At 33.5% G+C, this 13,001-nt stretch overlaps 1 protein-coding gene across 1 annotated transcript; it reads left to right on the top strand.

Annotated features, from left to right (window-relative positions):
* The first annotated feature begins 1,249 nt into the window (after positions 1-1,249).
* Positions 1,250-8,660, top strand: LOC127859809 (plexin-2-like). The gene is made up of 7 exons (XM_052397317.1): positions 1,250-1,397; positions 1,541-1,622; positions 1,981-2,247; positions 4,597-4,755; positions 7,115-7,232; positions 7,561-7,668; positions 8,419-8,660. The coding sequence occupies exons 1-7, from the start codon at positions 1,303-1,305 to the stop codon at positions 8,490-8,492; spliced, it is 903 nt and encodes a 300-aa protein (XP_052253277.1). The 5' UTR covers positions 1,250-1,302; the 3' UTR covers positions 8,493-8,660.
* The last annotated feature ends 4,341 nt before the right edge of the window (positions 8,661-13,001 follow it).

The raw sequence follows: 13,001 nt of genomic DNA, 5'->3' as shown, positions 1-13,001 counted from the left end.
CAATAAACGTATGCATTATTATTACGAACACATGTGTTGTAATCTGTAAGTTCATTTTCTTTTGTAAATTGGAATGAACCAAGTTGATATAAATGGTATAAAAATGCTCAATTGAACTCAAACAAATTCAATAACACGCTTTGAGTAGAATAGTGAACGATCAATAAGTCGCTTACTATAAATCTCGTCTGAGATGCTTAGTGTACCGTCGCTACTGTAATTACCATGCCCTGTACCCCACCAGAACTCTACAATAACGCGTGTCTACCCAGAATTTGGACCTAGAGCAGGTGGGACCAAGATAACCTTGTATGGAGAAAATCTGGGAATAGGGAACAGGATGCTGGAGTTTGTTTATTTGAGGGATCAAAGGAATGGCGTTATGTTTCATTCTACGTCTATCTATGAAACGGGGTAAAGTATAAAATTATGAATGTGTTATGCATATATTCGAATTGAGCGTTTGTGTGTAGAACTTCACTACTAAACCTCACTATCAAAGCCACACAAAGTCCACATTTCATCCATGGAAACAGGAATAGCGAAATTTCAATGCAACTTTACTTACTGTATTCAATATGCAACCACACAGTAAGCAATTATGGAAAATAAATTGTATGATGCAAACGAGTGCTTTTGTATTGGTGTTGACCAATGAATAAGCGCAAGGAAATACACTAGATTGCAGAATATAAATAAATATCATGCATTATGGAATATTGTTCACACATACTTAAAGATGTTAAGGATACGTAATTGTCAATGCTACAAATATGATCCATTTTTAATAAATGACCTCTATATTAAAAAACGAACAATATCGACACGAATCACATTCGCGCCAGAAATTATATGTTGGTTTTACATTTTAATCTTAAGACGAATCTCAAAGAAATTTGTAGCAAAATGCTTTCAAGTGAAAATTCTTAGTGACATCAATAAAATAAATAAATTAAATAAATAGATATATAAATTAGTGGGATGTCAAATGAAATAGCTGTCACTATTGATAAATATTATTTTAAAAATTACTCATCATATTTTCAAAATGCTTTCCTTAGGATAATTGTATAACATATAAATGAAATAATAACAACTAGAATGCGGTGTTGTAAATCATCTATTAAGTTTCTGCTTATGCTTATAAAAAGTTGCGGATACTTTTTCTCTTTGAGCTTTTAAATGTCCTTAGTGTGATTTTTGTATCGTTTTATTACTTTCAGAGACGGTTACGTTATTATTGGAACTATACCTATTCGAGCAGAAAGCAGTACAATCGGCAATGCAAGTTTTTATGTGGGGATGAACGAGGAAGAAATACATACTAACACCGTTTCATTCACATTCTTGGATAACCCTGTTGTCACGGACATTTACCCAACGCACGGATATCTGAGGTTATTTTTCAATACTATTGCAACTGTTGTTTCAATCGCCGTTTCAAAAAAAAGTGTTATACGTGTTCTCAACACAATGCACAAACATGTATGACATTGGTACTTAGATATACTATGTCTATGATACTATGTTTGTTTTTCAGCGGAGGCACCGTGCTGACAATTACCGGTGAAAATCTCAACCATGCGAAGCTTCCAATTATATTTATCCGCGGCTACGAGCAGGTAGTTGGTTCTCAAAATATTTTTTTGAACATCATTATAGTCTAGTTCATGAAAGAGAACAATTAAACAACAAAACAGACAACCATAGTTCGTACAAGTTTAACACTTGCTGACTTATAATAACGTCATTTTTTCTAAATGCATGACCATATCTCAACTCGGCAAAACATACACGACATATGTTATATACAAGACGTTCGAGAGGATTGAAATGAATGTATATATACAAACGATACAGTTTCATGTGAAGTTTATATCCGTTCTTTTAATCACCATATTATAAAATTAAGCAAAATACATTCAACTTTTAGATATATGCGTTATGTAAGTATTGTTTTCTACGATCCACGGCATTTAGGACTCGGAACAATGCATTAACGATGATTCCTCGACGAAAGCCTTTTGCAAAGTTCCCGAGGCGCCTAAAGATCTTAAACAAAAGTTAGAGACCCGGCGTCGACGGCGCGCTACTGCATGTGTTGGCTGCCAGGAAGTGGAGATCGTTGTGAAACTGGATGGTGTTGAGAGAAGTTTTACATTGAAGTACTACCACGATCCGTCATTGTCGAAATTCAACAACGGAATGAAGCTGTTTAATGAGGACCAGCATTTTTTGACGGTAGAGGTACGTCTCGGTAAAAATACGGTGAAGGCAAAACTAAGAGTTCAATGTCGAATTAGGGCTGTAAACAGCCCTTTTACAGATTGATAGACAGAATGTTTATAGAGTACATTGACAACACATGTCAAATCTGCTTTCAAACTACAAGCACATTTACTAAACTATGTTGATAAATGTTTTTCTAAAGCTACTTCATGTAACGGTAACATCGCCATTTGGTCAACAGGAAATGGCGAGATTCTTCATTCAAAGACTCGTTAAACTAATACATAATACAATAAACATGTAACAGATAACAAATATTCGCAACGGCCGCGTTTTATGTCAACAATCTTATTCTTTAACATAAATTTTACTATTTTATTTAATTTTATTAGTTTGAACACATGTTTTGAGTAGCTTTTACCTTATGCCTTTGTACCGTGTCTATAATTGTTGCACATTTTTTACATACATAACGGACCTTGAGGCGCTGATACTACTTTTCTAACTGAGATGCAATTGGGGAGTGGGATATACTATTCCAATTATAATTAAAACATACTACTTCTATACCTTAGTAAGTGTACTAAGGGTATTTAACCGTTATATTGCCATTGGCAATCAACAACAAAAAACAGTCACTAAATTCACAAACGATATATTTTTCATTATATATATATATATATATATATATATATATATATATTGTAAGCGGAAAGCGTAAATAATATTTATATTGAAAAAACAAAACAAAAAAACGCTGCAAAGCAAAGTACAAAAAGGAAAACTTAACTCAGTAATATTATATGAATTTAGTGTCTTTGAGAATGAAAGTTATCTAAGTAGAGACAACTTTGCATCGTCATGAACGCTGTTTGCTTAGACTTCGAAGTTATTAAGAAAGTATTAAAGATGAACATTTAAAAGCCTATAACCACTCACAATCAACGAATATTTCGTACAAAATTCCGAAAAATAAAGTCAACACATAATAAAGCAATGTTCCTTATAGCAATAGCCAACATAACTGCGCTAGATGTGGTCTAATAACACAGATTTAATAAGATGAAAATGCTCTGTTTGTTTTTGTGGGACAATATATTCAAGTTCATGTACCATGTTATTGTTCGTGTGTCGTATGAATAGATATAGTTGCAGGGAATTAACATGGACGATATTGTGCTACAAAACAATAAAAACGAGCATTTTGTATCTCGTTAAATCTATGGTACCTTACCACATCTAGCGTTGAAATTTTGGCAATTGCTATAGATCATGTCAGGTACTTCTATGCAGAAATCTTTGTTCAAGCATACTTCATATAAGACGCACTCGTGATTTAATTGCTACTCATCTAAAATCACGACAATTGTTTATTTGAAAAAATATACAGATTTTTGTGTTCAAATCTAACATGATCGGATTGTAATAATCTTTATTTTATCGGCAATTAATGCGAATTATATTTATCTTTTCACCGCCTATCTTTCTACAACGCACATAAACACGCACGAATAATGGTCGTCACCGAGTGTTTAAATATGGCGTCATGTTCATTAATAACAAGCAAAATCGTTAATTGATATGCCCCGCCCAAACTAAATTGTGTGACTAACTGACGGACGGACTGACTGACTGACGGACAACGCCATTTCTATACGCCCTCCCCCCCCCCCCGCTATTGGCGGGGGATTAACAATGGAGAGAATGATGTCAGATAAACCGATAGATATAAAATAATAAATACAATTGAAATCGAATTTAAAATCAATTAACAGGTTAATCAACTAAACTTAAATAAAAAAAGTCAAAAACATTTATATTTTATATAACCGTTTTATTAATTGTATAGTACACATTAAAATTTGTAAATATCAATCATTTTGAGCAGCAATTTTTTTTGTACGGTATTTGATATAGCACGTTGAAAAATGTTCATGTTACTTCACAATTTACCGAAAATGGTTATTACGAGTTCTAAACATTTGGCTTGTTTATAATTATTGAGAAATACATAAAACTCACCAACAATGTTTATGTATACAAATGAAACGGTTTATTCAGATACACACACGTTAATCTCAAATATCGTCTAACTGTGATCGAATAGTTGGCAAAGGGCGCTTACCATAAACAACTGCTTTTGTATAGGACAAATTATGCCTTATTAAAATACATAAGGAATAGTTTGAAAACTGCAAGCTATGAAATATAAACAACTGACAATGACATTAAACGGATGATTCCCCTACACATACCGGTAATATATATATCACACTGAAACAGTTTCAATAAGCCATATGCTTTCGATGCAATCGAGCTGAAATAAATATGTTTTAAACGTATATTGTATATGTTTAAATTATTAAGGGAGACAACCTGACACTTCTGGCAACTTCAGATGTACAAATCACTATCGGAATAGAAGAATGCCGCGTTGTGGAAGTATCCAATACATTTATGAGATGCGCAGCACCAAGAAAACAACCAAAACCAGGAATATCCGGTGCAGAGATACCTGAAGTTAACGTAAGAACACGTACACACGTTTGTAGCTCAAATATCATCACACGTACATATGTTAATAAATAAAAAATGTTAAAATTACCAAAGATATTGAATGTAACCGATTTTAACATATATTTTTATATTAATATTTTAAATTCAACCCCAGTTTCTTAACAAAAAGTAAACATATTTAATATGCACAATTTGATTATTCTATACTATTTTCTAGCAATAACTAGCAATACACGTGTGCATACATTGCAATTTATTAGTGTTTACCATGTAGTTTTTATTATCGAGCTCTTTCTCTGTCGGCTCCAAAATATCTGTTTCATTGACGCCCAGTGTATGTACGTACATGCAACCGTCCACCCGAACGTGTTCGGGCTGTACCTTCATGAATAATCATGTGGAGATCGTATGCCATATGTTTCTCACATCAACGGTGATGACCACACTTAAAAATCTTATAGATAAATAAGATCATATTACAGCTGTCCCAATTGGAACCTCGTATTTTTTGTAATTTGTTTTTAAAACAACGTATGTACCTCATGTTCATTATTTATACAGAGTTTGTCTGCAGTAAATCCCGTGTCCATAGTTTAAAAGTCAAAAAGTCAAAGTCACCCTTAAAGGTCAAGTTTCTGTGTGGGTTCTAAGTGGCAATTGTCAAGCTTGTCTAGTCTGGAACTTCATCAATGATGTATGAAATTTTAAAAGATCTATATATGTTTACCACACGATGGCAGAGAGTCACTCACCCTAAGTTAAAAGGTCATTTTATGATATCTTGCCCATTCTGTAACTTCACACTGCATGCGGTAATTGCATAATAACTTCTCAAAATTGTCGTCATGTATAGGTGTCGTGTCGTTTTCTGGCACAAAGGTCGCTGTTACACATACAGGTCAAATTTCATATAATGCATCATATTACTTTCAAAGACTGTTAGTCCGGAAATTGCAAAAAAAAACTTATTTATTACAAATGTTGTGTGTGACTAGCGTTTCTCGTGGAAGATAATGGTCTCTAAATAAAAGTTCAAAACCACACTTATAGGTCAATTCTCCAAACTGGGCATAAAAAAGCATCTGGACGCCAGGACTGCATAATTCTTTACACAATTTTGAATTAACGTTCAAGAAATATCGAACCTGTTCAGAGTATTATGCACGATGCATGTGTGTCCCGAGCTAAAAGGTAAAGATCACACTTATTTAAGGATGATTGCAGTAACAAAATCTGGGTAAGAGACTCGACATTTTACCAACCCTTTGAAACAGTCTCTTAAAATGTTCAATTAACAACAGTCGACATTGGCATTGTGAAAACCCGTCTTGTAAAAACATCCATACATTATCAATGCTTTTAACAGACCTAAGAACGATAAGATTTCAAATCACTAAGCCTTTCGGCAGTTACAATATAAACCAAAATAATAATGGCCTTTTACAAGACAAAATGCATACGGCGAAAACTTAAATCAATACTGCAGAAAGAGTAATGATTCTTGTATCCCCTTGATGTCGAATATCAATACATCAAGATTTCTCTAATCCTTTTAATACTTATATATTCATACTTTCAAATAAAAATTAAACGAAGAGCCTCAATAGTGTATTTACGAAGAAGAGTGTTATAGTGCTTGTACTCTTGAAACTACATTATATGAAGGCTAATATGAACCTTCAATACTTTCAGAAGACTTTTTTCTCAATGTCTTTTTGAATGATGGATGTTTTGTTTAAATACCCACGGTACTTAGTGAGTTATGCTTAAAAAGAAAAGGTTTCTTAAGGCAAGTACTCTATAAATCCTTAAGAGAAAATAATGGTTCTTTCCGTGAAGCCCTTGTTACACTTTCCGAGTACTGGGATGGACTTACGGAAAAATGGCGAAAAGATGACGATGCGATCATCATATGCCTACCCTTTGTGCCCATACAAACAGTTCGATAGAATGTGTCTCATATTGCTCATTTTCAGAGAAGTTGTTTCTGACTGAACACTTTGCAAAATATCAAGTCTATTTAAAGTTTCTGAGAAAATAAATTTCTACAAGTGAATTCGGACACAAAGCGCCATACATAGTGTTGTCGCCTTGATCAGATTTGCATAATTCAGTCTTTATATATTTATATTGCAAGATCGAGACATGAGTCAATAACATTGGTTATCTGAATCATTATGCGAAAGTATTCCTCGTTTAGATTACCAATGTATTGTTTGCCATTAATATACTAGTATATAAGCTCATGCTGCTTAACCTACATACTTCTCACTGACGCAACTGGAGTTTCGACCCCGTAATGAATTGGATTTAGCGCTCTCAAATTAGTAGACTTTACTTCACATGTAATTCTATTTGTATGTTCAAGGTCACCATCGGAAACATCAGGGCAACATTGGGCTATCTGAAGTATGAGGTCGCTGTCAAGCAAGTCGCACTTATTGTAGGTGCATCCGTGGGAGCTGCTGTACTAGTAATTATTATAGGTTAGTGCGTTGCATATTGTAGTAAACAACATAAACACTATGTATCAATATAAAAATTAGATAATAATAAAATTAAAATATAAGGTGATTAGCGAATATTCATGAGTTTAGAAGTGCACCATTTAAAATGGTGAAAATTATAATTAAAGTAAATGAAATACTCCATCTTTAGACATAATCATACGTATTTACGAATACCCATAATCAAACTTGAGACTAAGAACATAGCAATAATTTAAAATGGTTGTTCATTAGTTAAACATAAATTTTGTCTCAGTTTGTAATTTAACTACTCTATTGACAACGTAATAACTGAATGTCTATCTAGTGATCGTCGCTGTTTGCGTCGCAACTCGAAAAAGGAGAGCTAACACTAAAGCAAAAAGTATTCTTGTCAACAAGATGAAGAAGGAACTAAAGGATGTGGAATTAGAAGGTATGAGGTCATACAAGATCTGCTAGGTAGATATGAGAAGGATATGTGACCTCGGGTCCCGTTCACATAATGCGTCCTTTTAAATATAAATAGCTTACCCAGCCAAATTCGCGCAAATGTTGTATATGAAGCTGTTCTTAATGTGTTGAACTTATGTTCGTGTTTAAACTTTAAATGGTGATGGTTGTATCAAGGTCTAAGTAATGAATTATATAGGTGTCAAAAATGTTACTGAACCGTTGCAACGTCAACGTTATGCGAACGCAACGTTAATGATAACAAACATTGCGAAGATGGCCACATTTCGAGTTTAATGATTAAAAGATTTAAAAAGACATGATGATGATATTTTGAAATAAAAGTGTTGGAGGTAATGGATGTTTTTGTGCAACATGTAGAATCATGTGGCATTTAAGGTGATATGTGTACGTGCAACGACGACAAAAAATCCGGTATCGTTGTCGTGTAAGTAAGAAAGAGCCTATCGGTTACACAAACTAGCGCATGTAACAAGACACGTAATAGGCCCTTATACATGTGCCTACTATCGGTACATTCGCCAGTTTTTTTTTATCACTTTTGTTGCATAATAATGATGTTTTACGTTACAATAATTGGTCTATTCTGAGAGGAATAATATTTTCCGATAATTTATTTATTTGTTCATTCTTTATAAGTATACTAAAAAGAAATAAAACGAACTGAAAACACCAAACCTACTTGTATTCCCTGCATTAGTATCTTTTACAGACAAAATACGGGCACAGCCAGAGGAAGACCAACCAAGAATGAAAATCGAACATGAGAACGATTCTTTAAAGTAGATCCTCAAATGTCCATGCACGTGTACGTTTTATGCATTCTTCTAATGTCCGCAGTTTAGCATTATATAATTAATTTGATTGATGTAATTTTGTTTGTGAATGCCAAAGATAGTGTGTTATTGTATGTGTTGTATATTATTCCACGTGGACACTTTATTTGATGTTATTATATTTCTCTGTATCGTCACGCTTGAAGGGGTAATAATTGTGAATTCAATAGTGTACTTGTACTGGTGTATTGGTATATTGGCATAAGCTGCGCATTTACCGTATAATCAATTTTCACGCATAAAAAGACGCTCATGCCAGCGAAAATGAATGCAGGCAAGCGGACACTGTCGTCTACCGCAAGTGAAACCTCTACCAACAACAGTATACTAGAAACGTCCGTGTTTGAAAACAGCGACCATAAACAGAGCAAAACCAAATTAAAACAAAATAAACCTGACCCCAAAAAACAGAAAACTATGACTACTTTTGTTACTAGCACGCCAAACGAAAATTGTGACATAAGTGGATTATCGATCGAAAAACGATTAGAAGAAATATGCAATAAATTATCACACGTACTAACAAAGGATGATTCAGCGTTTATTAAAGATATTATAAAAGAAACTGTAGAACAATTAAAAGATAAGCTGCTGGGAAATGTAATCCGACGAATTGAAATTCTAGAGAGTGATGTGTTTGAACACAAACGTGAAATTGACCTACTGAAACAGGAAAGTGCCGCCAAAAACAAACAAATCGAAGTGCTCAAAACAGAAAATGAAACCCTACAACGCGCGAAAAACGGTGATTCAATAAGCCACGACGAGTTCGCTAACAACACCGAACAATATAGTAGACGGAATAACCTCAGAATAGCCGGTGTTCCGGAGGATCAGGACCGACAATCCTCGGTGTCTGTGACAAACAAAATCGTCTCGCTCGTCAACACACACCTGGGAATATCGATTGAGCCTCACGATATTGACATTGCTCACAGGCTAGGAAAATTCAGTCCTAACAAAAATCGGCCTGTAATAGTGCGATTCGTAAGACGCCAGATAAAAATTGACATCCTTCGCAAAGCAAAGTTATTCAAAGGATCCGGTATCTTCGTGAACGAGGACCTCACGAAACTAAATGCCGAGGTGCTAGCGTCCGTGCGCCTGAAGCAGCCCAGTGCCGTTGATAAGACATGGTCCTTTGAAGGGAAAATTTTCGCTTTGTTCAAAGGGAACGAACATGCTATCAAAATCAAATTCGCTGATTTCAAGGACTGGCTTGAAAAGCCTTGGCCCAAAAAATCATACTCAGAGTGTGTTGAAACCCCAGCTTGTGCAACAAACCGAAAATCATCAAACAAGTCATGAAACTTTTTTTTTGACAACCTTTTATTTTACTGTTATGAATAGCTAAAATACGTCACCTGTGTTTTCAATAATAGCACTCCATCAGGCTACGCAAATGCATTATAGTTGTTCTTTAGGCATAGTTATCTCCCTGTTAAGAAATATTTAATTAATGAGCATTTAAGCGCACGTGTGTATTTAGACGCACGTGTAAATTGTTTAATACCTTTATTTTTCATGGGGAATATAAAACACATATAAACATGGCGTCATGTATAATTAAATTAACTTTCTTAGCGGAACGTTTGTTTGTTCTTTTCAACAAAATGGTCTATTTATTTCAGTAAAGATATATTTGATCTTGTAAAACCCGGTTCAAAACATGTCTCAATTTAATTAAATTGATTTCGCATAATAACATTTTCGTGTATTATTAAAAGTGTTTTTAATAATAATACATTATGCTACCAGTCCACTGTTGGAAAAATTGTGTCAGAAAACAAAACATTAATCCTGGATATATCTTATTTAAGCTTGTATAAATTGAATATCTGTTTGGAACAGCTATTGTGCGTGTTAATCTTCTTTGCATTTCTAAACCTATTTGACTTGCTAATGTTTCATGTACATGAATGTGTTGTGTTTATATTTTATTTTTGCTTATTAAGATTGGCTGTCGGTTCGTTTATAAATTTTTTTTGCTTGTAAATGACTGTCTGTTTGCATGTTAAATGTATTGGTCTTACTACCCTATTAGTCATCCCTGTCACTCGACAAAAATACTTACTAATATTCATATACATGAATTTTGAATTTGATTTTCTTGTCAGCAGCTTTAAGATAGTTTCATATATTTTATAATGTTCATAATGAGACATAAGCTTTAATACTTAAATAAAATAGTGTAAATTTTAAACCTTATTTCAATACTGATCTTGCAGTATTACCACTTACTTAATCAGGTTTGCATGTAGGCACCTTCAATGCCAATTATAACATTTAAATTTTATCTGTGAAAATTAAAAATGGTTTTGAAAGAACTAGGATACTAATCTTTCAGTATTACAACTTACTTAATAATTTATGCACTTATGTACCTTCAATGCGGATTAATACATTACGTTTTTAACTGTGAACATTAAACATGTTTTGAAGGTACAAGAAGTGATGAACATAAGATCATCTGCTTGTTTTCATTTAACACTTATAGTTTAGCCTTTCATGCTATATAGTTGTAAACCTTGCTTCATTTTCGCTTTCATCTGAAGCTTTTTTAAGTGTTAAGTGAACTTTAGATGTTGAATGAAATAAGTATCTGATTTAATATAATTGCCTCCTTAATAATTATACTTTTTTGTCTTGTTTTAATTTGTTACAACATAACATACTAGACACACTTTAGTTTGTGTTTTTTTTTCTGATGCTTATTAGCAACCGCATTACATGCTTGACACTTTTTGGTCTTTATACCTGTAGTTGTAGTTTTTGTTTAGTTGTTTATAACAACACTTATAACCAAAATCAACGTGTCTGTTCATGTTGTCATAATTCTGTTTCTTGTTGGTTATTCATTTCTTAATAACATTGTATGAGCTTATAACTGCATTAAAAATGGGGGGGTGGGGGGGGGGGGGGAATGAGACAACAAAAATATAAATGTTGTTAGTAAAAATTAAATCAAGTTAATAAATTTTTAATAACATTATATTGATTGATATAACAAATATTACGAAAAATACTTTATTTAAACATAACTGTTCGAAAAATAATTCTGAAATTAACTATTTACTGATTGTAAATGACTGTTAATCTATTTTTAATTGAATACACGGTCATTCAGTGTTACACATCGCTAAATAATGTATCCACTAAGATACCTTCATTACATGATTTTTCTTTCTAATCTGTGAATGTTAAACAAGCTATAAATACATTTGAATAAATTATATTGTTGAAGGTATTAGACGCACTGAACTTAGGATTATTTGTTTGTCTTCATTAACATTCTGAAGCTGTATTGTTTTTTGTTTTTTTTATGAAGGTGTAAACAGTGGAGGACTAAAATCATCCTTTTATTTTTCACTTTACACTTTATAAGTAACAACTCTTCAATAATATATTAACTCTTACTTCATTTTCGCTTTCATATGAAGTTTTTTTTAAGTGTTGAGTGAAATTTGGATGTAAAATACAACTAAACTGTCTTATTCAATATCACTGTCTTTGTATTCTCTTTCTCATATAGATCAGTTACAATATTATTAAAAAATGTGCTTGTCAAATATATACCTCCCCTACATGCCGATTAGTCTGTGTCTCCTTAGTATGTGTGGCATGAACGTACCACATACATTTGAGTCGCGAAGAGTGAGTTAAATGAATGTGCGTCAAGTGTCGTCCCAGATTGGCCTGTGAAGTCCGAACAGGCTAATCAGGGCAACACTTTCTGCTTTTATTATATTTTTCGTTTACAGAAAGTCTCTTCTTTGCATAAATCCTGTTTAGGCGGAAAGTGTCGTGCCTGATAGGTTTGTGTGGACTTCACAGGCCGATCTGAGTCGACAATTGACGCATATGCATTGTGTCCACTTTTCACAGAGCAAGGCCCATATGAGTCGCGCTCTGATAAAACCGGATTTAATGCATGTGCGTGTAGTCTCGTTCCGGATTGGCCTGTGCAGTCCTAACTGGCTAATCAGGAATGACCTTTCGTTTTAAGGAATTCTCTTTAAGACGAATATCAAGTATTCACAGAGCGTGGATCAAATACAAGTTTACTATGAATAATACAAGTATAACATGCATTTTTCTATGTTACACATATTTTGGTATCTTTTGTTTATTGTGAACTGTTTCTTGAATTTTGGAGATTGTATTTCACAGTCCTTGAAAGAATATACCACGAGCAAATACAACAGAAAATACTTTACACGGTTTTACGTCGTTTCTGCTTTTCATGGTCAGGATACATTCATGTAAGAACTTTCTTCTTTGATCCATGAAACGTATGTGTAGTTTTTCCATGTTTAATCTGAAAATATCTGGATTTTTTTTTATATTTGTTACCGCTTCAGATCGACATCTCTTGTTGCCTGCTTACTTGTACATAACTTGAACCATTGACATCGCTTGTTGCCTACTTATTTGTACATTACTTAAACCATTGACATCT

The sequence above is a fragment of the Dreissena polymorpha genome, chromosome 1, assembly GCF_020536995.1.
Source record: "Dreissena polymorpha isolate Duluth1 chromosome 1, UMN_Dpol_1.0, whole genome shotgun sequence".
Taxonomy (NCBI): domain Eukaryota; kingdom Metazoa; phylum Mollusca; class Bivalvia; order Myida; family Dreissenidae; genus Dreissena; species Dreissena polymorpha.
Note: the sequence above shows the minus strand (reverse complement) of the source record. Positions and strands in the feature narration are given on the sequence as shown.

Coding starts and splice junctions, on each gene's coding strand:
- LOC127859809 (XM_052397317.1), top strand. CDS start 1,303: ATGAACGAGGAAGAAATACATACTAACACCGTTTCATTCACATTCTTG. Junction 2,248..4,596: donor AGCATTTTTTGACGGTAGAG/GTACGTCTCGGT, acceptor TAAATTATTAAG/GGAGACAACCTGACACTTCT. Junction 4,756..7,114: donor CAGAGATACCTGAAGTTAAC/GTAAGAACACGT, acceptor TGTATGTTCAAG/GTCACCATCGGAAACATCAG.